Source organism: Pleurodeles waltl, chromosome 5, assembly GCF_031143425.1.
Source record: "Pleurodeles waltl isolate 20211129_DDA chromosome 5, aPleWal1.hap1.20221129, whole genome shotgun sequence".
Taxonomy (NCBI): Eukaryota; Metazoa; Chordata; class Amphibia; order Caudata; family Salamandridae; genus Pleurodeles; species Pleurodeles waltl.
Genome location: NC_090444.1, coordinates 1,033,443,771 through 1,033,471,357, shown reverse-complemented (window position 1 = coordinate 1,033,471,357; position 27,587 = coordinate 1,033,443,771). Strand labels below are relative to the sequence as shown.

The 27,587-nt window shown below is 46.4% G+C and overlaps 1 protein-coding gene across 2 annotated transcripts in view; it reads left to right on the top strand.

Annotated features, from left to right (window-relative positions):
- The window catches only part of HBS1L (HBS1 like translational GTPase), a 414,125-nt gene that overhangs the window by 21,546 nt on the left and 364,992 nt on the right, over positions 1 to 27,587 (top strand). For both annotated transcript variants that reach the window (XM_069235198.1, XM_069235199.1), the window contains exon 2: positions 21,330 to 21,395. In XM_069235198.1, the coding sequence (XP_069091299.1) occupies positions 21,330 to 21,395 (66 nt within the window). The remainder of the gene's footprint in view (positions 1 to 21,329; positions 21,396 to 27,587) is intronic.

The window sequence follows — 27,587 nt, the reverse complement described above, 5'->3', positions numbered from 1 at the left end:
AGGCATTTCCTTACACTAGTATAGAGGGGAAGGGCGAGAGTGGGACCTACCTGCATCTATAAATAGGAAGACCTGATGTCCTGGACCTAGCCTTTGCCTGGAGCGCTTCGCTAGTGGCTCCACTAGTTAGTGTTCCGACCCTTCGGTCTCACTCTGTGCTCTGAATGTCTCCAACAATGCATCCCATTCTTGTGACATTGTTTTTTGTCATAAACGAATATATTCTGCACGTCCGATTGTCAGGCCACCGGCTTGTAACCAGTGCTGTACCTCCTCTCTCCAGGAGCTTATAGAAGGAGCATGGGCTGACGCCAGTGCCTTGTTAACGGTCACTTTGCCAATAGCATTGCAAGATCCACAAAGCGCGAAGTCACTGTAGAGCCTCTTGGTCTAGGGTATACTCCTAGTAGAAAATGATAGGGTGTTAGCACTATTTCCTGGCCTGTGGCATCTGTAAATGATGCTCCTTTCACAGACTAGTACTGTGAGAGGGAAGGGCATGCCCTTAGCATATGAAAGAGGTCAGCCTTGGTAGTATGGCACATAGGACAGTAAGCCGATGCTGTGGGGAATATTGTATTGACTCTGTGTGGTGTAAGATGTGCATGATGAAAGAGAAAAAAGTGTATCACTTTTAAATCTAGAATTGCAGGAATTTTTTTGTAGTGTATTGAAGTAGGAAGGACCCATCCCTTAGGTGTGATGTACCTTCCAATATCAGCTCCCCATTTTGTTTTAACAGAATCTAAAGATATGTTAAGCTGTGCACGGGTTCCCCGAAATAGCCATCTGACTAGATATCTACTGTGTCCCATGGTATGAAGAGCCTGGAGGAGTTAGGTGTCACCGGTTCTAACTTCATAACAAGAAGTATTCCCTCTTCCAGCAACCTATTATTATATAAGGGAGGGAGTAGACGATTGGCACAGTTGGAGTAGAACTCCACGGCCAACCCATCAGAGCTGGGGGTTTATTATGAGCCAGCTCCCTAATTGCTTCCCGGATCTTTGCTATCTCAATCGGGGCTCTCAGCGCCTCCCTCTCCAAGACCGTCACTTGCGAAAGTGTGTGACAACGTAGAAATGAGTGTAAAGTGTCATGTTGAATAGGCAGAGGCACAGCATATAGGTTTGCATGATATTGACAAAAGGCGTCGTTAATGCCTTATTGAGTATCTACTATGCCTAGATGTGGGGAGTGTATTGTTAGTATAGGTCTAGGGGATTGCTGCGGCCTGATTAGATTAGCTAGCAGGGCCCTAGGCTTATCTGCTTCCATATGTTCCTTTTGAGTGTAGGACCTATAGTCAATGGCCCTAAGACGCTCTAGGAGCGCCGCATGTCATATGCGGGCCGCTTGCCGTTGTGCCTCATTGGTATCATCTTGCGCTACCACCTGCTTTAAAATACAGTTTATTTTCTAGTTGCGTGAGGTCTTTAGTTACTCCCCCCCCCCCCCCCCCCCCCCCTGTGCTCCCACCAGGGTAAAATGTATGCCCCCCACACAACCACCTTAAAGGCCTCCCACTCAACCAGGGGGAGGCGGCTGTGCCAGTGTTTTCTGAAAAGAATGTATCAATAGTAGTTGCCAGTGTTTCCCAAAATACCGCATCTTCTAACAATTTGGGTAGCAGGCGCCATGTCGGTAGAGGAGTGGGCACTCTACCCCAAGAGAACATGATTTCAAGTGGGTTATGGTCGGACACTGTTTTGGCTAAGTAGGTGGCATGTGTGATATGGAGTTGCAAGCGGAAGGTGCACAGGATCCGATCTAGGCGAGAGTGAAGCATGTATGGGGAGGTGGGGAGTAGAAGGAATATTCTTTAGCATCTACATTGCGACTGCGCCACACATCTACAAGTCCCAGCCCTGAGCCTATTGGCGCAATGCTCTGGACTGTCTAACCGATGCAGTATTCAGGAGGGGTGGATGTGAGCGGTCAAGTAGTACATCAAGCACTGCATTAAAATCCCTACTTTGAGAAAACAGGGCTGATTGCAGAGGCCCTCTGAATTTTGCCCCCATTTTTCACTTTTTGCTGGTGTTTTCCTGACTCTAATGGTACTCTGGGTACTGCTAACCAGTCCCAGGTCCTGTGCTCTGTGTAAAATTAGTATGCAAACTAGGCTAATTATAATTGGCTAAGTCATCCTACCTATAAGTCCCTAGTATATGGTAGGGCAGGTAGGTTTAGGGACCTCAGCATAGGTGGTGCCCCCATAGGTGCACTGCTGAGGTGCCCAGTGTCATTTTGATTAAAGTTGCATGCAAATTCGACTTTGGAATTAAAATTACTTCCAAAGTCTTCAACTACCTTACTTTTACCTACAAGTCACCCCTAAGGGGTGCCCTATGTGCCCCTAGGGCTGGGTGCCATGTACCAATAAACAGGGACCTTACAAAAATAGTTTTATGAGCCCTGGTGAGGTAAAACAGCCAAATTCGTTTTTCCCTCATTGTAGTGAATGGCCTTCATAGGCTAGAATAGGGAGACTTTATTTTAATTTTAAAAGTCCCCTTAAGTAACAGATACCACAAGTTTGGTATCAAATTAATTGTTATAACAAATCCCACAACTTCCAGTTGTGGGATTTAATTTAACTTGCTCAGGTAAGGAGTTTTAAACTTTACCTGAAAAGTTGCCAACTTCAGCCCTGCAGTGTTTTTGCTCTGATTTGCCAGCCTGGTCAGGCTGCCTGGATAAGGTGTGACGTGGTCCGGCTCAACACAAAGAGATGTACCTCGGGGAGGAGATCTCCCCTCAGTAGATGCGGAAGCAGGAAGTGGGGAGGGCTGCCAAACTGGTCTTCAAAGGTAGGAAAGGACATTTGGAGCAACCCAGCAACGCCCTCGCATAATGCAAACACAGAAAATTAGGTGCCCCCTTGATTAAATTCGGAGAGGGCAGGAGAGGGGTGTGTTTAGGATTTTTAGCCATACCAGTGGGTGGGCTCAGCCAGATGTAACCTCCAAAAATCACTTTCAGCCATGATGGATTTTTGAGGAATGTTGCTCCCTGGGATTGATTTTTTTCCACACTTCCCATGAAGTGGTCATCACCAGGGGGCAGGACCCTGCCCCTGATTGGAGAACCAGGAACCCCTGTGTTTCACCCAGGAGCAAGGATAAAACTGGCAGACCTGCACCCACACCTCAGATTCCAACAAGGTAGAACTACAGAAGAAGGAGGACTGCTCTTCTGGACCCCTGACCTGCACCTGGACACTGCACTCTGGAGGACTGCACCAGCGGCACACTTGGGCTTCACCACAGCAAGGACTTTGCCTGGCTTCAACTGGTTCAAGGAGGGACTTACTATTTGCTACATGTGAAAACTTGCTAACCAGATTCCCCTGCACCAACTCCTGAAGAAACCAACCAGCTGACCACTGCCCAAAAGGAGTTTGCACTAGGTGCATTCTGGGAGTTGTAGTCCACACCCTCAAGGAGCATCTCAGAGCTTCTGGAACCTTGGGGTGAGCTGTGGACCTCAAAAGACCCTTAAAGGAACATCTGGAAGAAGATCCAGAAGTTTGGAGGACTTTTGGAAAAAAGCTTCATAAAGGGACTGACCCGCTGCAGAAACTCTAGCTGGCTTGCCTCAACCGCAACCCGGCCTGACTTGCAGGTTCGCCCTGGTGAAGAAAATCTCCAGAAAAACAACTAAGTTATAAGGTAAACTTTTGACTGAGGCCTCCCGCGGGCTGTAGCCGAGCCGGGCTCCATTGCGGTAGGCCTTAAACTTTGACTTTGCCCAGGTCGACCAGATGACCAGATTGGCGCTTTTTGTTTCTATGCGCTAGAAAGCATTAATTTCTTTTAAAATTCATATCTCCGGTTTCCCATATCTGATTTTATTCATTGTGGTGTCATTTTAAAGATAAAAATATAATCTATTTTTATAAATTGGTGTTGGATTTTTGTGTTTCGTGTTTTACTTATTTTATGTTTTGCGTTTTTTTTTTTTTAATTGTATTTTTTAAATGCTTTGCATTTATGTCTACCAAAGTTAAGCCTTGTCGCTCGTTGCCAAGCTACCAAGGGTTGAGCTGGGTTTAATTTATTGTTTAGAGGTGTTATGGTCTTTGCGACATGCTGTACACCAGCAAGATAAGCCAAGCCCTGTCACATTACCAAAAGCTCGGACCCAGCCCTCCTCTATTAACAAGAACACATATCACAATTCCCCATACCGCAGCAGTGAACATTACAATATCGCTTGTAGATACATAGAGGCACGTATTGGGTAGATGAGCAACAATCAAAACTGTAAACAGCTATCAGTGTGCCAATATGGGTTGTAGTGTTTGGGGGCATCTTCACCATAACATGACTGGCAGCGGCCCAGATTTGACAGCGTCTAGCTGGCTGTCAGATCATTCCCAGCTTTCATAAGTCATTGGCTGTCTGTGGTGTTACAAGCGGAAATAAGGCAGTACTGCCCCCAGTTTCTGTGTCCCAAGCCAGGGATGATTCCGTGCTTGATCTATGGGCGGGATCCCGCAAAGTCGTAGCAAGTTGGATGGCTTCAAGTTGACTGACCCGGGCCCGGCGGCCCAATGGCTGAGGCGCAGACCCAGGTGATTGCGCAGCTTGTGATCCCTGGAAATTCTGATCTAGCCACTCTCTGGCTGCCACTGGTGTATCAAAAAAATGAGATTAAGTTTGGCTGGGAATATCAACGCATACCTTAGCCCAGGTGTTCTGAGCTGGCACCTCACCTCCTGAAAGGAAGCCCTCCGATGCTGTACCATCTTTGCATAGACACTGTAGATCCTGCGACAGTAAGCGGTGCATGTTCTTGGGCTGCACAAAGTAGCATGTCTCTAAAGTTCAATATTCTTGCCACACTAGGTCGCAGAGGGGCACCTGGGATGGGCCTCCTAGCAGGAGCACGATGCACCCTTTCTACTGTGAAGTGAGCAGACAGACCCACCGGAGCCACCTGTGTTTGCAACTATGTTTCAATAAAGTGAGTCTGGTGGTCTCCCTCGGAACCCTCTGGGAAAACCACTATGCGGATATTATTCCTGCGTGCCCTGCCTTCCACATCCTCTGCTCAGTCTTGGAGTTGCTCAACCTATTTACGCAATTGGGCGATCACTGTACTGTGTTCTCCATGTTCAGGCATCAATCTAGCTAGTGTTTGTTCCGTCGACTTAACTCTGTCCGCAAGATTGTGATGGTCATCCTTCAACACACTAATATCTGTGGTAAGGGTGCAGAGTCTCCTTTCTGTGGTTAGTCCGGAACCGCATAATATCCAATTTGTCGACCGGAGGCTCTACCTGAGTGGGAGGAATAGAATCTACCGGAGTCGAGGCCAGTGAGCCATCCGGGGGCTGGGAGCGTGTCTGCACACATTCATCCAGTCTGGAAGGCATGGTTTTATCACACACCAGCTTGTTGCGTTCAGATGTGGCAGTCTCCACGTACTCCGAACACTCAATAGGCTGTACCTCGACAGTATTTTGTTGGTCCTCGCAGCACCAAGTCAGAACCATACTCTCGGACAGACCTTCCTGGCTCCTCAGGGGAACCATATAGCTGTGTGCCCTGCGCTAGTGGAAACCGTAAGACTCTGTTGTCAGCTTCTGTGGTCTGTTCAAAGGTGCAAGAGAAGAGGGCTCCAGTGGTTAAACCATAGGCCAGACCAGACAAGACCCCGGCAGGTTTCGATTATTGCCTCTCAGCAGGACATGACCGGTCACCTGGCATTCTACAGTTTGAAGTGGACAGGTCTCAGCGTATGCCCAAGCCAAATGAAGCAACATCAGGGCAGGAAGGCAGCCAGCTAGGGAGTTTCTCAAGGAGGGGGGCCCACACGGTGGACCCCCAACTTCCTCATAGCCCAATGGTGCGTTCCTCAAGGAGGAGGGGAGAGGAGCTCTCAATCCGGTACTCTCCTGTTTCTTATGCAGCGGATCACTTGGGGAAGAGGGGGGGGGTTGAGGGGTGCCGGGGCGATTCACTCACCCCAGAGCCGGTACTAGTCCTCGTCCACCAGGATGACAGGAAACAGCGCTGCGGCCCGAGCCAGTCACTCTGGTTCTGCCTCTCCTCCGTCAAGGCCTCCCCTCCTCTGCCCTTCACTCAGCAGCTTCCCCACTCCAACTTGCAGCCGAAAGGAGGGCGGGGACGGCAAGATATCACACCTCCGGCTCCGCTCCAGCCTGTTCCAGCAGGCTGCGGCCCACTCTCCCTGGGGCGGCTGCCAACTTTGACCTTGCCTCTTCCTCACCGCTCTTCAGCCCTGCCCATACCGGCAGAAAAGGCCAGAACCAAACGGGATCTCTCACAGCTGCGCTTGGCGGGCTCTGCTCGTATCTCCGTGCCGTCCACACGCTGCGTCTGTCGCCAGGCTGTCCTGAGGCCTAGCGTCACAGGACAGCAGTCTGGCCCCTCATAGAAGTCAGCACCCGAAGCCGCTCTGGACCGATGGGTATTACAATCAATCAATCAATCATGGTATTTATAAAGCGCGCTATGTACCCGTCAGGGTTTCGAGGCGCTGAGGGGGGGGGGGGGGGGGGGAGGGGGAGCGCTGCTGGATTAGCGGTCGAAGAGCCAGGTCTTGAGGAGCCTTCTGAATGTGAGGAGGTCCTGGGTCTGGCGAAGAGATGTGGGGAGAGAGTTCCAGGTCTTGGCGGCGAGGAAGGAGAAGGATCTGCCGCCGGATGTCTTGCGCTGGATTCGGGGTACGAGGGCGAGGTTGGCGAATCGGAGTTGACGTGTTGGAGTGTAGAAGTTGAGTCTGGTGTTGAGGTAGGAGGGTCCGGTGTTGTGAAGTGCCTTGTGAGCGTGGGTCAGGAGTTTGAAGGTTATCCTCTTGTCTACCGGGAGCCAGTGGAGTTCCTTTAGGTGAGGGGAGATGTGACTTCGGCGAGGTATGTTGAGGATCAGTCGGGCGGAGGCATTTTGGATACGTTGGAGGCGTTTGATGTCTTTGGTTGGTATGCCTGTGTAGAGTGCGTTGCCGTAGTCAAGTCTGCTGCTGACGAGGGCCTGGGTCACCGTCTTTCTGGTTTCTGTTGGAATCCACTTGAAGATTCTGCGGAGCATTCGAAGGGTGTTGAAACAGGAGGAGGAGACGGCGCTGACCTGTTTGGACATGGTGAGGGCGGAGTCCAGGATGAAGCCGAGGTTTCTTGCGTGGCTGGCAGGGGTGGGTGGGAGTCCGAGGACGGAGGGCCACCATGAGTCGTTCCAGGCCGAGGGGGTGCGTCCGAGGATGAGGACTTCCGTCTTGTCGGAGTTGAGTTTCAGGCGACTGTTGTTCATCCAATCGGCGATGGATTTTAGTCCCTCGTGGAGGTTTGTTTTGGCGGTGAGCGGGTCTTTGGTCAGGGAGAGGACGAGCTGGGTATCGTCGGCGTAGGAGATGATGCTGAGGTGGTGTTGGCGGGCCAGTTGAGCGAGGGGGGCCATGTAGACGTTGAACAACGTGGGACTGAGGGAGGATCCTTGGGGGACGCCGCAGATGAGGTTGGTGGCTTTGGAGCGGAAAGGGGAGAGACGGACTCTCTGCGTTCTGTCGGAGAGGAAGGATGAGATCCAGTGGAGGGCTTTTTATTACAGGGGTGGGGGCCTCCCCACTGCAGGCCCGGCTGGTGCCAGCAAGTGGGTATTGAGGATAAATTTACTGGCCCGGTCTGGAGTGCTCAAATTAGACATCCGCCATCTTTGGCGGTTAACCATGACCCCGTTTGGACTAGTTACTGCTTGTTTTTCTTGGCAAGTTCTGAATAAAGGGCAGGTATTGGTTGTGGTTTACAATGCTTGGAGCAGAGGACACTTTCAACTAATATGACATTTCCCCAGCAGTGCTCCATGAGAAACTAAGGCTGTGGCCGTGATCTTTCCCTGCGGTGTACCCCATGAAACCCCCATGAAGGTTAGCTTTCTCTAGCACCATTTCTTTGATGAAGGATTCAGCAGTGTGAGCTTTCTACCAGGCTTGCCATGTCAGTACTCTTACCATAGCACTGTGAGTCCCCTGTCGCCAGTGGTGTAGGATCCCAACAGCGTTTATTTTCCTTCCATTAGGGATCTGATGGTGCTGTAGGAAAACAGCAGTGTGAGGGTCTTCCCAACTAGAGATGTGTAAGCCAGGCAAGACTGGAAGCTGGCTCCAGTTGAATATCTACTCTGGCTTTGTCCCATGGAATTAGTGACCCTAAATGAAGCTGGACCCAGCACCCCAGACAATGGCTCTATTTCTCCCTAATGTAGATCTTAAAAGACAAAAAATCACGTAATACAGGACAGATTAACAGAAACTGGAGTTTGAATGAAGAATGTATATTGAACACTCAATTTGTCCGGTTGAAGCACTGTAATCTGAGCACCATCTCCCTGGGATCTCCTGCACCTGCTAGTAATAGGACAGAGAAATTTCAGTCAAATTGCTTTACTTCACACTCATTTTCTTGGCCAACAGATTTGAAAGCGCAAATGAAGTATGTTTGCTTAGGGGGCACGGTATTTAAAAAACAGACCCTTATTTAGTTTAACTTAAATATGCTTCACATACATTGGTAGGGATGCTTATATATACAGTAGCCATGACAAACTTGCATCACATGCTCACTGGTGGCTTTGTCATCCGGGTATAGGGGTGACTCAACTCTTTTAATAGTTTCAAGGTCTCTTGAATGTTGAATGAGATTCTAGTGTACTACACATCTAACCCCTTGAATCCTGGTTTTGGTTAAATAACTTTTATTCAAACAAATAAGTATGAAAAATGTTATGGGACAAACCATGCATGCAGATGGACAGAATATAATACACTATCATCATTGTTTGTGTAGAGCAGTGGTTCCCAACCTGTGGTCAGGGGAACCCTAGGCGTCCACAAAGCCTCCTCAGTGGGGCCGCGACTGCTTAGAAAATTAAATAATATGAACAGATTAATAAAGTGCATATAAAGTGGCTAAATGTACAACAGAAAATTCAAAAATGCACAGTAAGTGTCAAGAAATTTGAAAGTGGAGGCTAAAAAATAAATTGGTATCCTCAGATTAATTTGTGGGAGCAGTGCTGGTGCATCAGACAGAAAATAGAATGGACGATGTGTAGCTTTAGTTGAATTTAGAAAAGCTCTAACCTTCCTATTAAAATTATTATTTTTTAAATATATTTTTGTTTGCCACTTAAGTAAAATGTGTTATCATTTATGTATGTGTTAGATGAATGTGTCTGTATTTTTTTTTTTTATGTATTGTTTGTTTTGCGTTAAAAATCATTAACAATGATTAGGCTGGGAGCCCTGACTTCCAGTGATGACTCAGTAAGGGGGGGGGGGGGGGGCACTGACTTCAATTAATGATAAAGTGGGGGTCCACAGAATTCAAAAGGTGGGAAACCACTGGTGTAGAGTGAGGTGACTTTGCCTAACAAATCATGTCCTCTCCTCACACAACAGTGGTAATAAATAGCACATTCAGTTCTGTGCATCTGAAAATATACTACACCCATTAATGTGTGTGTGTGTATATGTATTTATATACACTGCTTTATTTTTTAATTACCACGCCTCTTTGTAATGTAATCATTTTAGCCAGCAACAAGTTCAATTTATTGTAAACATCACTTGCCTAAAAAAAACTTATTTTGGACATTAGTTTTCATACCATGTAACTCCTTCCTATCCAACATCTATGAAAATGAAATATCTGACTCCGAAATCTAATATTCAAGAGCAGCTTTACATTTAGCATTGTCGAGTTGTTGCTCAGTTGTAACATCTGAGGGAATACGATTGTATTTCCGGTCAATGCAGGATGTTCCAATACATCGCTTGAATGCTGTTTGACTTTTAAGTTACGCAACACTGGCTGATCCGTTTCTTCTGTTCCATCAAGGAAAAATCTGGCTTGGTGCGCCCTCATGGCCATTCTTCCTTGAAGAGACTGTAATTTTTGCAGCTTAACCCGTTCTGTGCCTTGGACGAGATCACCTCGTCCTGCACCCGGTCGTGGATGGAAGGGGAATCCCTGACCCCCCCCTGACTCCCCCTGTGACGTCAGCGCGCATCATCGCGCTGATTGTCACAGAGGCCTCCTCCTTCGCGCTGGAAGCCTAGCTTCCAGCGCGCTCAGAAGAGAAATGCAAAGCATTTCTCTTCCGATCATGTGGAGGAGGTCGAGAGAGGCTTCAAAGGGAAGGAAATTAATTTCCTTCCCTTTGAAGTCTGTCTCAGCGTTTCAAAAGCCGGATTGTAAAGCAATCCGGCTTTTGAAACGTCCACTAGACACCAGGGATTTATTTTCTTTTTGGTAATTGGCATAAGGGAGTGACCCCTTGGGCAAGGGTTGCTCCCGGGGAGAATGGGGGGGGGGGGTATTTTTTTTTTAAGGCCTTTTTTTATGAGGCCAATCTGCCCCCAAGGGGGACAGAAACCACTAGACACCAGGGAGTTTTTTTTTTCTTTGTGAATTTCACGCAAGGGGATCGACCCCTTAGGCAAGGGTCGTTCCCCTGGGGGGCAAATTTATTTTAGGCCATTTCTGCCCCCCTGTGGGGCAGATCAGCCTATTTTAATTAGGCCTATCTGCCCCCAAGGGGGGCAGAAACCACTAGGCACCGGGGATTTTTTTTTTTTCGCACCAGTGTCACGCAAGGGGAGCGACCTCGTAGGCAAGGGTCGCTCCCGGGGGGGAGGGGGGGGTTTATTTTAGGCCATTTCTGCCTATTGTTATTAAGCCGATCTGCTCCGGGGGTGGGGGGGGGCAGAAACCTCTAGGCACCAGGGCAAACGTTTTTGTTTTGTGTTTTTTTTGTTTTTTGTTTTTTTTTTAGAGATGGGGAGTGACCCATTAGGCAAGGGTCGCTCCCCTGGGGGACAAATTGTATTTAGACCATTTCTGCCCCCCTTGGGCGCAGATCGGCCGATTTTAGGGGGGCAGAAACAACTAGGCACCGGGGATCCTTTTTTTTTTTTTTTTGTCCCAATGTCACGCAGGGGGAGCGACCCCCGTAGGCAAAGGTCGCTCCCCGGGGGGGTTGGGGACATATTTATTTTAGGCCATTTATGCCCCCCCTAGGGCCGGCTGAGCTAGAGGCCAAAATCCACAGGTAGGCACTTTGTAAAAAACACCTCTGTTTTCTGTGAAAAGATGTGATGTGTCCACGTTGTGTTTTGGGCCATTTCCTGTCACGGGCGCTAGGCCTACCCACACAAGTGAGGTATCATTTTTATCAGGAGACTTGTGGGAAAATAGAATAGCAAAACAAGGGATATTACCCCTTGTCTTGCTCTACATTTTTTCCTTCCAAATATAAGAGAGTGTGTAAAAAAGACGTCTGTTTGAGAAATGCCCTGTAATTCACATGCTACTATGGGCACCTCGGAATTCAGAGATGTGCAAATAACCACTGCTCCTCAACACTTTATCTTGTGCCCATTTTGGAAATACAAAGGTGTTCTTGATAGCTATTTTTCACTCTTTATATTTCAGCAAATGAATTGCCGTAAACCAGTATAGAATAAAAACCCACTGCAGGGTGCAGCTCATTTATTGGCTCTGGGTACCTAGGGTTCTTGATGAACCTACAAGCCCTATATATCCCCGCAACCAGAAGAGTCCAGCAGACGTAACGGTATATTGGTTTAAAAAATCTGACATTGCAGGAAAAAGTTACAGAGTAAAACATAGAGGAAAAATTGCAGTTTTTTTCACCTCAATTTCAATATATATATATATTTTTTCAGTTGTTGTTTTCTGTAGGAAACCCTTGAAGGATCTACACAAATGACCCCTTGCTGAATTCAGAATTTTGTCTACTTTTCAGAAATGTTTAGGTTTCTGGAATCCAGCATTGCTTTCACGCCCATTTCTGTCACTGACTGGAAGGAGGCTGAAAGCACAAAAAATCGTAAAAATGGGGTATGTCCCAGTAAAATGCCAATATTGTGTTGAAAAATGTGGTTTTCTGATTCAAGTCTACCTGCTTCTGAAAGCTGGGAAGCTGGTGATTTCAGCACCGCAAACCCTTTGTTGATGCCATTTTCAGGGAAAAAAAACACAAGCCGCCTTCTGCAGCCCCTTTTTCCCATTTTGTTTTAAAAATAAAAAACGAAATTTTCACTGTATTTTGGCAAATTTCTTGGCCTCCTTCAGGGGAACCCACAAAGTCTGGGTACCTCTAGAATCCCTAGGATGTTGGAAAAAAAGGATGCAAATTTGGCATGGGTAGCTTATGTGGACAAAATCGCCTTTTTCAGCAGCTGGCTACAGCTGTGCTTTGCTTGCTGCAGTTGCAAGAGCAGGTTGTGGGTTTGGAAGCACAGTCAGTAAGATGATGGCAAACAGGTTGCCCTGTGACCACTGACCTTTCTCTCAGAGAGGCTTCCTTCACACAGACCTACACAAAAGCATGCACGGAGCTAAATTGCCAGGTTACAGATAAAAATGATTAATATGAAATAACTATCTCATTTACTTAAAGAGAAATCTCAAGCCATGAAAGGTCGCAAATAAAAGACAATGATATACAGAGTCTGTCCACGGCGCCCCTGGCTAGATTTGACGGTGCACAGGGGTGCCGTGGAGTACAGATTGGGAACTGCTGACTTATGGTATGGAAGTCTTCAAGCGTTTTGTCTGACTCAAAGGACCAAGTGTTACAACTTAGGGTACTGCAGACTCCTTCCTATACGAAAGATGTGTTTTACTTGAAACCGCTAGTAAGGACTGAATGCTCTGCAGCCGTCATTGGGAAATTGCTAATTAGTTGCTTTTCGAGTATCCAATAATGTGCTGTTTAAAAGGGTGAGACCTTTTGGCTTTGCCAGTGCTAGTTTATTTTGTCTACTGCCAGCCAGGCCTAGTGGATGTTGCTGTAGTCCAGGCACATGTTAAAGAGTTCAGTCTGCCAAGGCACAGTTTCCTGAGGAATTAAGGGCAGTCTCATTTTGAAGAGTGTTAGTCAGTCAAATGCTTATTGCACAGCTACAAAGTGGGTTTTGAAGCTGAGGACTGTGTTTCGTATGAAACTTAGGTTCACTAAGTTCCCTTTGATGGGACAGATTCTCTGAAGAAGGTGAGTGCTAACCGTTCTGAATATGGAACCTTGTCTCTTTACATGACATCCATGTAGCCCATGCAAAGACATGCGGTCAAGTAGGTCATGGCACGTGGCGGCAGCAACCCACCTGAAAAAGGTCGTTAAAGCGAGGTTTGTGGTCATTGTCCCAAAGTTCCCAAGTTAGATTTGAGATTAAAAATCCTTCCTGTGAGGCTACTACTTTTCATATCACATCTCTGATATTGCTTCCTTTCACATAATGTAGATCAAAGAATGTCCGAGGCTGCTTCTTCAATAGCTCACACTCCTAGCTTCAAACAGAAAAAATGTAGAATTTGAATGAAGTTTATTTTTTATTTTTTTTACACCCACATTTTTTTCTCACTGTTGGACTTTAGAAAGCTTTAGGGTTTTGATAGCTCGCATCGCCTCCTCTTTAGTTATGGTAACTTCAATTTTACCACCTGAGCAGGGAAAAGCTCACTGTTATTAGAATGTGCTAAATACCCAGAAATTGAATAGTGAGCGGACAGGTATGTTTCTTGTAACTGCAGATAGAATTAGGATAATCAGTGAATCTGCCCACTTCGTTTGAGATAATTTTCATCCTTCTTATTATGGACAAACAGTCTGACCTTATTGCCTTTAGCCTATATACCAGGAGCCTCTAACCTCTTTTTCCTCCTTCATAGAGTTTCTGGTTAAGTCTTGTTAGAGAGTGTTCTGCATTATTCCTATCTATTTATATGAGCTGGCCCTTAATGGCCAGAACGTTACGCCACTCTGTCTGTGCTTGTTTTTGGCAGGGATTTCAGTAATTTCTAGGTCATTTTGCTTATTTCGCATCTGTTCTCTACCCTTATAAAGTCCTACTTTCTCAGCTGTCAAGAAGCCCCATACTATATATTCTTTTATCTCAAATCAGTGTGTCATTAAGGTGCTGCAGGTACAATTTATTTCAACACAGTACTTATTCTCAAGTAGCATACTGCTGGTACTTGGTCTGACAAAGATACAGTTCTGTCTGTCATCCCTTCAGTCACTTCCTTCATTGTGTGATGGAAATCATTTTTAGCCAAGCATAGCAGTTTTGAGATGCTGAATAATGGCAGTAGTCAATCTGATATGGATGGAGTTTTCTTCCAGTCATTTTATCAGTCTCCTAACTAACATACGTTCTCTTGTGATAAAGTTGAGAAGCTTCTATATCTACATTTAAAATTTATCCTAAGAAACTTCAGTTACTAAATTCCAGTCACCACCCATTAGAAAAGGGGCCTGAAGGTAAAGCTAGAAGCTTATGAATTGTGGAACTAATGTAATCCTCTTGTCCAGAGTTGGCTGTGTATTCTTACGTGGTTCAGATAGGCTTGACTCTCAGTTTCCCAGTCTGCAGCAACCATCTCGCCTCTGTTACCTGCAAAGGTACCTCATAATCACAAGCCCACATGTAAGCCAATAATGACTTAGTCCTGCTGTTGTCGTTTTACCTTATTCAAAGTAGGATCTGAGAATTATTTTGACCTGTATTTCCAGATGTCTGGATAAAGTGCATCTCTTGTAAAGCGAATTTCTCTGCTCACTTATTTCATGGAGTGAAGTGTCCCAATCCTTTTAGTCAGAGCTTTAAGGCTATGGATGTTAAAGGAGACCACTCCTATATGTTTAGGCATTGAGATTTATTGTCTCTTTTATTTAGTTCTTCTTTCACCCTAAACAGTTTTTCCCAGAGGTTATCAGTGAGTGTGGAGAAAACCAACTTGCCTCCCCACTGCCCTCACAGAAACCTATATTCCAACAACCCATAAACCACAATCATTAAATAAAGAAAACCACATGTCCCTCATCTAGAAATTAGCAGCCATTTGAGGAACTCTCCCACTTTCCCTTCTAGTCTTTCTCCCAAAACCCTCTCTTCCACCCATCTGTCTCCTAAATCAGAACTACATCATGATTTAGCGAGCAGAAGCAAAACCCCCAACTCTCATCCTGGCCCTTGTTGCCACTGCCTCACAAACCTTGCCTATCCACCTTCTCAGGTCTCCGTGAACCTGCAGCAACTCGCAGGTTCTCTTGACCGTGGGTCCTGCTACATCTCAGACGATTACTTCCTTCCTCGCTTAGTGTACTGCTACAATGTGCTCCTGTAGAATGGCTTCCATAATTTATTTCGAGGATCTGTTTCTTTCCTATTCTCTTCCATCATCCCTTATGAGGTGGCAGGGCGTGGAGCAGAGGAGGTCTCTGCTGCAGCGGCTCAGCAGTTCATAGGTCAGCTTAAATTTGAAAAATGTAATAAACTACTCTTAGGCTGGCAAATCGTAATGTACACCAATAATTCTGAATGTGTGTTCCCATTGGTTTGATGCGTTATGAGCCCTTAAGAATTCAGGGCCTGGTTTATAGTTTGACGGAAGGGATGCTATGTCAAAACCTGATGGATATCCCATCCGCCTTATTACACGTGCCATAGGTTTAATGCAGTTCTTGTACAGTGGATGGGACACCCACCACATTTGTGATGTTTACCAAACTCTAAATAAAGCCCTCAGTTGTTAGACCAAATGATTTCCATTTCTAGAGTGTTGCTGATGGCGAGTCTTGGCTAAGGGTAACGGAATGTCCTTCAAAGTTAAAAGAATTGTCCTTTGCTATTTTCAGGAGTCTTTCTTTTAGCTGCCTGTTGTATCCTCTTGTGAGTATCTCTGAGAGAGAGGATGCCTCTTGAGATCAAATCAGTCAAATTTAGTTCTTCTACTGTGTTCTCTATCACCAGTAGGGAACAAAGTATAATTTGAACATAAGGTCAGTGTTTTTTCCTTCAGCTCCTCAACGTACCACTGAAGCAATTCTGTAAGTCCTCTAGCTTTTCCTGAAGGATGATGGTCTGCCCGTGCAGCAGGATTACCTCCTGCAGCTGAATATCTATGGGGATTTATTATCACAAGATGTCTTCAGTTGGAAGACTCGTCAAGTCTGTGAGTATCTTTCTTCATTTCCTGGATGTCCTTGGGAAGGTCTACTCATAGGGCTACAAACCATATTCATCCGTCAATCCCTAGAATAGATGCTTTTTGCGATTACTGTTAGGATGACAATTTGTAATTTAAAGGGTGATTCATAGATTGTGACATCCATTTTCTCCTTTACTCTTAATGAGTCAAGGATCCATCATGAACAGCATTCCAGTGATTTGACATGCTTAGGCACATCATGAAATCCAACGAGCCTATGGTTCTCAGTGCTCAGAATATCAGAAATGGGTGCTAAAAATGGGATTGGGTCCCTAGCCTGTGGTTTACTTTTAGTGTCTTAAGAGCTCTTTGCATTCATCAAATTACGTATTCCAAAACCATGTTAACAGAAAATAGCAGTAGCATAACCAGAACTACCATCACTTTTACAAAATACATATTTTTGAAATAAAATTGCTTTAATGTAGAGGATTAGTCTAAACACTTTTCCAAACTTCTATTTAAATAAACCTGACAATTCAGAGATAGACAATGTTTTCAGTTATAAAGTAAGCATTCGTGTTTGCTAAATTAAGTTTAAACTGCACACTATATGAACTTAGACTGCAGTCATACTTGGGTACAGTGCTTTGTGGTAGCATTAAATCTTAAAATGTACATCCGATCTTTAGAATAGACTTTGCTTGATTAGTTAAGCATGACGTCATTGTTCTGTGGCTAGTCATATGCTATATATTTTCAACAAATATTCTACTGTCATTTGTTTAAATTGGCACTGAAAAATGCGCATGAAGCAATCACAAATAAATAACCCCACCATGATCCTCGCTGACCGCCCTATCGCCCCTTCGTGTGTGATATTATCTGTGGTATAGTCCTTAGTGCCCCAGTGGGCCTTGCCCCCACTGTGTTGTCCATTTTGACTGGGGAATGGGGCTAAGTAAGCCTGATCGTTTGTGTCAGGTGGAATGCTTAAGTCTCCTGTTAGTCCATGATCTTCTGTGTCCCCCAAATCCTTTGGATTTTTTTTTTTTTGGGGGGGGGGGCGCAGCTTCAGCTCTCATACACCACTCTCTCCACCTCCATGCTGTTCATGCCCTCCCTCCACACATATCTGGTGGGAGTCTGTTCCTGCCAGGTCCCTTTTTGCCATCACAAAGCCCAACTGGAAGAATAATAGTTGTTTCCTTGGACTACCTACATCATTTGATATTCCCAGTATAAACAGTTGAGACATCTGAGGGATAGCTACCCCCATTACAGCTTCGAGTAGCTGGCGATTTGTCTCCAATACTCTCCCACCCTTGGGCAACTCCAGAGAGTGTGTGTAAACATGTCTTCTGCTGTACCACACCTAAGGCAAATGGGGGACTCTGTGCTCCCCATTTTGCACAAGAGAGACCCATTGCTGTATACCGTATGGAAGATGTTGAATTAATCTCAGTCAGGCCTTAATGGCCATTTCACTGGGGTGCACTAGGGCCACCTCCTTGTCAATATCTTCTAAGGACCCCACATCTGTCTCTCTTGTCTCTGAGTTTCCTGAGAGTTTTGGGGGTGTCGTTGAGTATTGTTCCGATACAGCTTGGAGACTCCCTAGGAGCAATCTTTCCTGTGGGCTGTTCTCAAGGGGTTCCAGCCCCAAAACCTCATTTTTTCAAGACTTACATCAGCTGTAGGTAATTAAACGTTTGGGTAGGTGCCAATGCATATGCTGTAAATGATCTAAACTCCTCTCCCCTGCCCTGACCGTCCAGCACATCCCTCAATGTCTTTATGCCTACCTGATCCTATTGTTTTAAAGACGGTGAGCCTGCCGGTCTCCACCAGCGTGGCTCCTTTCCATAAAGGTGTGGCCAAGGTAAGCCGCCGCCTTCATCCCAGAGCCTTTGCTGTAGTGTTGTCTTTATGCTCTGTGTAGTCTGAATCGTTTCAGGTAGGCTCCCCCTGTCTTTTTTTTTTCCTACCCCCTCCGTAAATGTAGTGGACATGGGTGGCTGTTGCCATTTTGGCCTTCTCTAACCTATAGTCTGCACAATATAGTGGGTGCGTGCCTAGTCGTTAATGACCTACAGTTGCATGGCTCTATGGAATGCCCTCCTATTTGGGAATGTGAGGTCGCTGTTGTGTTCTGTTCCCTACAACGTCTGTATGGCTGTCCTCGGGGTGCTCCCATCCCAGAGCAATAGGTGGAGGGTTGCTTCTGTATTGTCAAGGTGTTTGTTAGGTATGTGGTTTGGGGTATTTTGCAGCACACAAAGCAGTTTTGGGAGGCTTATTTTGAAGCTGGCAGTCCTGCTCATGATTACCAGGAGGAGCTTGCACCACCATTCTACATTTATCTGGATGTCTCACAGGACATGGCCAAAGGTCAAGTCCAGAAAGTGTTCCCTGTCTGCAGTTATTTCAGTTTTTAAGTATCCAAAGCCCACCCGTCAGGCAGAAGTCTCCATTCACGGTATTCAGACTCAATTGGTAAAGGGTGGATTTCTCCCAATTATTTTGTAATCAGAATGTTAAAAAAATTATGGAACACTGACAGTTTCTCTGGGACAGACGACTCCAGATTCACTAGGTACAGTAAGGCATTGTCTGTGTAAAACAGTATCCTTTGCAATTTGTTTGTTTCCCCAGGAAACCCCACTCCCCCCAAGCAACACACCCAACAAGCCAGTAACAGTATACAAAGTGCAAACAGGAGGGTTGACAGCGTGCGTTCCTGTTGAGCCCCCACGGAAATATTTCTGAAACCATTCTGTTTAACTGCACTCCAGCGTTAGGAGCCTTATAGGTGAGGGCCGCCAATGCACAAACCTTGGGTCCAAAGCCAAACTATCTCAGGGTCCCAAGCAGTTATCGCCAGTCAATGGTGATATTATTGCTCTGGGCTCCCTGTCCTCCCTGAAGCTCTCTAGCTATAGCTATAGCTGTAGTCACCTGAGATTTAATTGTGTCGCTAATTTCAACTTGAATCCCATTTGGTCAGTGAGGTTATCACCCCAACCAGCTGTATAGCGAAGATCTTGACTAGAATCTTACTCTCAGTATTCAACAGTGAGAGAGGTCGGTATGCAGAGCATAAATCACTGCCCATTTTTAGGATAACTGCGATCATTGCCCATTTTTAGGATAACTGCGATAAGTGTGTGGTTGAGTTCTGGTGCCAACCCCGCCATCCTCCTTAGGTGTGTGAAACAAGTTCAGCAGGTGTGGATTGAAGAGTGAGGCCAGGCACTTGTAAAGCTCCACTGTGAGGCCATTGGCTCCTGATGTCTTCCCCTACTGCATACTCGCCACTGCTTTCTCTGTCTCACCTATCGTATAGTTTGCTATTAGAGCGTCTTTCTATTTGAGTCATGGGTATCGGTATGCTCGCCATTCAGCGCCCATTGCTTCTGTTCAGAGCCCCTCCCCATCTTCACTGTCGATGTTGTGGTTCTCCGATGCCTTCCCTTTAGCAGCCGGACTTTCTTGTTTCCCTGTCACTTGTGACCAGTAAACATCCCCTCCCACCCCGGCAATGCCCCATACTCCCAGACTGCATGCCGCCGGTCCCCAAGGCAGCCTGGAGAGAGGAGTCTGGTCTCAGCTATTCTCGGGGGCCTTTCTTTGATTCATTCCCAGACCCAGTCCAGTTGGTCCAAAAGGAGAGCCTTACGCCCATTCAGCACGTTGTTTGGCCAGGTATAACAGCATGCATTTAATATCCATGGCCCAATTTCTGCTTCACCTGTTTGAAGGTTTTTCTTTGCTGCTGCACCATACTCTTGTAGTCTGGAAAGATGAGGAATAGCCCTAATTCAGGTTTTACTTCCTCCAGTCCTCTAGGCGGGACGCTTTAAGGAAGCAGGCTTCCATTGGCCTTGGCATTGTGGTCACCCCTTTTAGGCCAGCGCGATGAGCCCATTCTATTAGAAAGCACGACAAGATGATGTCCAGGGTAAAAAGGTACCCAGCTGTGTCTGTAGAAACTGCTCCGGGCAGGTGCCCTCCACCCCCCTTTTCTCCCTCTCCCCCTCCTCCACCTGGAATCCCAACAATTGGAGGTTGTCTGGCCTGGAGCAGCCTTCTTGTCCTCCTTACAGGCCGCTAATTTCTCAGAGAGGCCCTGCAGTCTCTTGAGCAGTATGCCATAATTCTTTCACCCCACCTTCCAAGGTCCCCATCTAGGATTCAGCCTTGACCACCTGGGCCATGTTTTTCTTCAGATTGTGCCATGTCTGCCCTTACTTCTCCAATCTTGGTCTGCAAGGCCTGACAAGAAGACTCAGTTGCTCTCAAAATGGGGTCAGTGGCATGCTTGGACTGCAACAGTCCCCCCCCCTACTCCCCCCATAAAAAAACACTGCGTCCGCGTGTGACAGAGTATGTTCACTGGCTTCTTTTCCTTGAGGCAGTTCTGACGGGGGTGAACCTATTTGTTCAGTCCCTCTGTTTTGGCAAAGCCTTGTTGTTAGCCCTATTGTTGTAGTGGTCTGCAGCCCCTGGCCCTATCTTCTAGAATCAGCATGCTAATCCCAGCCAGTTCTCTAAGTTGAGCAGCCTAGGCAGTGGAAATGTGCCCCGCCCTCCCCATATTAGGTGACCCCCTGTGAGGTCTCACTTCTTGTTTCCAGGTCTGGGCTTCGTGCCAGGCATGAGCGCACTCTCATAGACGTCGTCCTGTCGAATGTAGCCCACCCACTTCTTGCTGCACTGCCCCGATTCACCAGAACCCCTCAACAAAAGAAAATGTGAGGGGTTGCCATGCGGGAGCTGTCTCATCAGCCCTGGAGGCCTGGCTTGCAGATTGTTCTCGTCCCAGCCTCTACCTAAAGAATTTCCCTGGAGGTCTGTGGGCCAGGTGCAGATGAACCTTAATAAGGTGTCACTAGTTCTGGCTTGCTTGCGTTTCGGGTTCAGGAAGGACCAGGCCTGGCTGTTCGGGGTGGGCTCTTTCTATTGGAGCAGGGTCAGCATTAATTTGCATATGTATGGGTCCAAACTGAGGTGGTTTGGTGTGCAAAATAACAATGGACTGGGATGGGATCCCCAAGTAATAACCAGTGAGTTAAAGGACTTCAAACATTCTATCCATCACTGTGTCAGCGTGGTGGCTCAAGACCCATTGAAGACATTTGAGCATTGAACACTGGTGTGCACCACAATGATTTTCCTTTTCACTTGCTCCGTGACATCTCCTCCTCCAAAAACCCCCTGATAATTGGTTCCAAATTACCTTGTTGAGAAAATTGTAGTTCAATGTCCCATTTCAATTTACTATACTCCTTAGGTCACAATTTGCTGTTTATTTACAATATGTGTGCTTGTTTTTTCTTTTTAGATTTTGATGACGACGACGTGTATGGCCAGTCTGTGGAGGATGATTATTGCATATCACCAGCAACAGGTTAGTTTCTGTGGTGTGTTTTGTATGTGGAGGAGTATTGTCAGTTTCTCAGTTCCTCAATGAGGTGTGTTACACATGTGTTTAGAGGCCTCCTTAGCCTTCTTGTTTCGCAATGTGTAGAGATCACTTTATTTTTATTTTTTATATCTGATACTTCAGGCCTCATCTGGAATGCTGTGCTTAGCTCTCAAGTCTGTGTTAGGCGCTCTGTTCGCAGTTCTAGCAGGTCATCAGTGCGATGTTCTCAGAGTATTTTCTGGTGTCTGCAGCCTTGTCTTACGGATGAATGGATAGTTGGTGGATGGATTGGATTGGTGGGTAATGAATAGGTGGATGGTGAATGATTGGCTGGTGAATAATGGTTTCATGGTCACCATTTTCCCCCTCCCTGCACATCCAGCACCCTATATTCCAAAGCAAGAAAAAAGGATGTCTTTTAGTCAGCCACAAAACTACAATCATCCAAGTGGCTAATAAGGATAATTCAATCTTTCTATACATGTTGAAATGCAACTCCTTTTCCCCAAGACATTAGACACCCCCCAGATTTCAGTGCCTGCAAAACAGACCTTTCTTTCCAAAGGAGTGAGAAATCCCCACTCCTCCATTGGCAAGAGGTGGAGGAGCCCTATGAGGTTGGTGAAATCTGCAGATTGTTACCAAGTTCATCACGAGCAGGCTTATGTCCAGGAGAGGAACAAACCTGTGTTGATAGAGACATATATGCACTTACATTCACATACTTGAATCTGTTTTTAAGGTGAGCAGACCTCATCCAAAAGATATGATGTATGTTGGAGTCTTTTGCTCCCCTTCTGGTCAGTCTCCACCCTCCATTACCCTGTATGCTGCCTCCTGCAGCCCTGTGCACAGGTATTTTCTAATATGCGCATCAACAGGAAATATTCCACTACGAGCAGTGTCATGGTTGCCAGTAGATATTGAAAGTGGAGCCAAATGAAGATGTGTAAATGGTAACATTGGCAACTAACATTTTTTATTTCAAACTGACATTACAATTCATTTGTAGTGTGGATCTCTAGCTGAAGAACAATGGAGCAAACAGTACCAAACAAAATTTCCTAGCTTTTGTGACCGTTTCAGTGCTTCCATGTCCTTAGTAGAATTGAAACTTTCTGGCAAGAAAACTAGGACATTTTTTATTCTACGTCCTGGACAGTGGGAGAGGATTAATTAAGTTTAAAGCTTATTAGCCACCACGAAAGCCATATTCATCACCTGCTTCAAGTAAAATCTTTTGAAGGTGGATTCGGAGGACCAGTCGGCCACATGTACAATATTTTCAAAGCTGAGCACCTAACTTAAAGGGCCTAATGGTCTTCGCAACCCTTGCCAAAAGTGCTCAGAAACTGGCAGTATCAATAACTGCTTTTTGCACCACCCATCTGAACCTTCAGGCGCTAGTTGGAGAGGAGACAACCTTAAACTGCTTTTGTAAGGAAATGAGCAATTGTCTCTCCCGCATAGAGGTCTTAGTTCCTTGTTCCATTATGTCCTCGTATGTCTTAATGCATTTTATCATGCATAATTTGTGGGTGTCATCAATTGCAGGGTAAGATACGACCCTAGAATTTGATGTTGTTTGTCTGGATAATGAAAGGTAACCCCATCCAGCGTGAACAACCTACCTGCAACATCTAAAGCTGAAACATCAGAGATTCTTTCCACAGAGGAGTAAACAAAAGTAGCACAGCCATCTTACCTGATAACGTCTTCCTCCAAAGGTTTATATTGCTTTGCCATGAGAGAATAAGAATAAGAACCTTATTAGCATCTCAGAGAGATAAGGATCTGGGTTCTGGAGGGACAGAGAAGCAGCTACTTCTCATTAACCTCTGCACAAGGGCATGGTCCCCACTGGGAGGCATTCCATGGGATTGTGGCCTGCTGAGATAGCTGATTGGAAGCAATTCACTGACCTTAAAGCCATACCTTTGGAAGCCATCCCTGAAAGAAGGTTCAGAACCAGTACACCACATAACCCCATAGGATCCAAGTCCCTCTGCACGCACCAACTAAGCCTTCCGAACCTAGGCTGATTTGCACCATTTGATTGTGAAGGATGCCCAGGAATCAAGAAGAGAGTCTAAGCTTTTCCGAAAGGCCTGAGACTTGCCATTGTTGCCTGTAAACCTTCATAGCACAAGTCGTCGGGTGACTTCTACATCCAGCTCGTGTGGATTCCATGATTGCGGAGGACATCCTGAAATGGAGGTAGAGGGACTGGAAAATTCCAAGAAAGTTTCATCAGAACCGGAGACCAAAGTTAAGATTTCCTTGAGGGTGTCCCCATGACCAAGCATGCCCATTGTCTCCTCACTTGTGCAGAGATGTGGGTTATCATTAAGAATGGGGGAGATGAATATGCCCCCTCCCTGCTCCAATTCTTGAGAAGGGCATCAGTTGCTGCTGCAAGGGGTCTGGTATCTAACTGAAGAACTTGTCTACTCGGTGGCCCAGCCTGGAAGCGAACAAATCTGTTGTGAAGGGCCTCCACCTTCAAATCAATTCTTTAAATATGAGGGTCGAGATTCACATGCTAGTGTCTTGCAGGTGTCTGGAGTGCCGTTCTGCCTCATGGTTTGAAGAGGCCTTGAGATGTTCTGCCGTACTCGATATCCGGTGGGCAAAACCGAAGTCCCTGGCCAGGTCCAAGAGGGCCTTGCACTTTGTGTCACCTGAGGTGATTGAAATAGTGCACTGCCATCATATTGTCCATCTTCAGAAGCATGTAGCATTGAACTTTACCTTTGTCCAGTATCGAATTGTAGTGGATCCTGCCAGTAGTTCCAGACAATATATGTGGAGCTTCTGTTTATAGATGACCAGCCCCCTCCTGTGGACAATCCGCCCGCAACGGGCAGCCCAGCCCGTCCTCCTTCCATCTGACTCGAAGATCAGATCTGGATTGAAACCGAAGATCGACCTTCCATTCCAGAATCATAAATTTGAACACTTGTCCTCTCCACTGAAATTGTAAGAATATGCAGTGGAGACTGCAGATCGGAATAGAGAGGAAGGCGTTGTTGAGGTCCAGTCTTACCAACCAGACCCAAGGAATCAGATCTCTGAGGAGGTGGACACTCCATCTTGAAGTGGTGGAATAGCAGCCACACATGATACTCCTTGGGATTGATGGCAAGACTTTGACCATAGTCCCATTTCTCACCTAGGGACAGATTGCTGAGTATGGGTATAGGACAAAGGGGATATGGCCGCTTCCACCAGAAGTGTTGAGACTTCCTGATCTATGGGGGAAGCATTGCTCTCTGAGAAGGCTATTGTACATAGTTGTCGGGCTTAAAAGGGGAGCCCTAGAATTCTATGCTAAAGCCCTGGATTGATTGCAACAGCCAGGGTTTGGACATGAGTAGGCGCTAGTTGGGCATGAAGCGTGCTACCCTCTCCCCAACTCTCACGTATGGAAAAAAAGAATAGAACTTACCATTAGGGGTTCCATGGATGTTGTATCCTCTGAGTTTCCTCTCGACCCACATTGACATCTCCATCTCCTTGAGGGGAAGAAACCTATGAATTGTGTTGTCTTGCCAGTGATCTATTTGAGAGCCCTGAGGTAGGGACGCTGGGCGACAAGGTAGTCTGCTTCACGCCCCCTTCTACAGCCAGAAAAAGCAAAAACCTTGGGGTTAGATGTCTGTTTGATAGACGTCTAGGGCTAGTCCAGGAAGTTGAACATACCAACAGATTTCCCTAGTTATAATGGGCTTACCGAATAAGCCCCCTTGTCCCACTCTGAAGTCACAAGATCCCCTAGCTTAGGGTCCACTTTAATAAGGAAGAATCTCTGATGCTCGGTGGGCAGAGCTCAGTTGGCATTGACCAGTAGGGTGATAGCTCGCCTGGGCCCAGCTCAAGAGGACATCTTGAGGAACCTGGATTCTTTAGCCTACTCTGCCATATCGAGGATCTTGGTCAAAGGTCCTGTGACTTATCCTGGCAGGACAACCTCTTCGGGTCGCAAATATACTTAGCCAGGAAAGTAGACATTTTCAAATCTAGCTTGGGGTCCGGTCTAACTTGCTGTCCAAGAAAGTGTGGGGACACTTTGGCTTCATGTGGTTGCGGACACCTTTATCCGGAGGCTTCCAGAGCCTACTGGCCACATAGGCAGCCTCCTTTGTCACTGAAATCCACTCTGAGGCACATGAGTGGCGTAAGCCCTTGGAGTCCGACCCTCAGTGGTGGTGGGGTTGAACAGGGCAGAAGTCTGAAGCCATTCGATGACAGTGCCAGGGTCTAGAATGGTCCCAGTCGCCATCCAAGTTCTGTTGGGAGTTGCCCATCTCTAGGTCCATTGTGGGGGTCTGGGTATTGGAGTCTGGACCATATGCTTCTGTGGCGTGGCCTTTGGAGAGGCCCCCCCCCCCACAAAGGCTGATCCTGCACTGTGCCCCCTATCAACAGCGTCTATGTCAGCAACCTGATCATGCTTACACTTGACCTTTTGTAGGATGTGCTTGTGGCTGTCCCAATATTGTGGGACTGAGTCTGGCGACTTCTGTCCTTGTGAGGAGGGGTCCACGACAGCTTTGTACCAGCTATTGTAATGTCTTCTCATGGTGAGCCAGGGAATAGAACACCGCCATGCGTATTGATGCATCCACTGCATCACAAAAAACATATCTACAGGAGTGCATTGTATGTCCTCCTCTTCGAGGAGAGAAATATCAGTGGCCCGCATGATTGCAGTAGTATTAGGCACTGGTTGTACTAGTTATGATATTTAGAAAGCTGGAGAGGCTTGGGGGCTGAGGCTGTGGGAGACACTTAACACCCTGTTCCCAATCTGAAAGAGTAGGTAGCCTGGGCCAGTGTCCCAGGTGCACTCTAGAGCTTACACCCCAAAATGGTGATTGTATCCTACAAAGCCTCCCCCCCGCCCCTCAAACAGGAATGTCTGACTCCAGGCCAGGCAGCGGATTAGCAAGCCTCACGAAGTATGATTTGGAAGGAGTGTGCCAATTGCAGATAGAAAAAGGTGCAAGTCTCACTGGGAATGCCCACAGTGTCATCTGAAGGTCGGTTTAGAGCTTACACCCAAAAATTGTGATTATACCACACAGACCCTCCTGAACAGGGACGTCAGACTCCAGGCCAGGCAGGGGATTAGCAATCTCCCAAAAGTATGATTCGGATGGAGTGTGCCAGTTGCAGAGATAGAGAGGCGCATGTCTCACTGGGAATTCCCTCACTGCCCTCTGCTGGTCGGAGTACCAGTTTGTGTCATGCAGCCCTGTAGAGCTGAATAGCTGTCTTGAGCCTGTGTCTGGAGTGGCTAGCACTCCCTCTGGATCGTAAACCTGTGGGATGCAAAGGCATATCGGCAAAAATAGCACAAACGATGTAACATGAAGAAGAAAAACAAGATCTCATGTGAAGATCTAAGGCAACTTCTCTGAAAGGGTGTGGAGCAGCGAAGAAAGAGGCAAAGCCGACAAAGAGGAAAACATTGTATAGTGTGCTCTGTATTGCCATGGGCTGGTCTTTTTACTGTTTTGGCTTCCTTTCCCTGAGGTTCAAGGGAAAGGTAGTTTGGTTAAATGCTATCTCTTGACTGCTGTAAAAAGTGAAGAAAGACCCCTCGCTTCCAATCTTTACAAAGAATTATTGTTTACCCATTTGTAACATATGCTGTGTCATCTATTAGCAAACTGTTAAATCCTCATTCCTTTTTGAATATGCACACTTTTTTGTCAGTCTGACCAAGGCAGAACAGTAAACACAGTGGTTTACTGTTGATTACAGCCTTTATTCTTTACTAAATCTAAAAGATGAAGTGATAAACAGAAAAATAATCACTAGTAGGTTACATGCGGTCCTATCCTTTTCTTCCTGTCCGTTTTCTTGGTGTTCTTCACTCTGGTAATCCAGCCTTTACCATGAAGCGAATTAACTGTCCCTCAAAATAGAGAATACAGTTATTGCCAACAAAACACAGATGTTGGTATGATGGATGGCATTATTTAAATAGTCCAATGTGAGTGATATTGATGGTGGTGGGGTAACCAGAGAGTGATGGACAAACATAACTCAGTCTGCACCACTGATTTCCTCTTTCTTGATCTAGGGGGTTAAGCCTCATTTTTAAATTCTCAGTGGTCTGTCCTTCTGTTCCTTTTGTCCTCCACTTCGAAACTGTCCACCCATCCC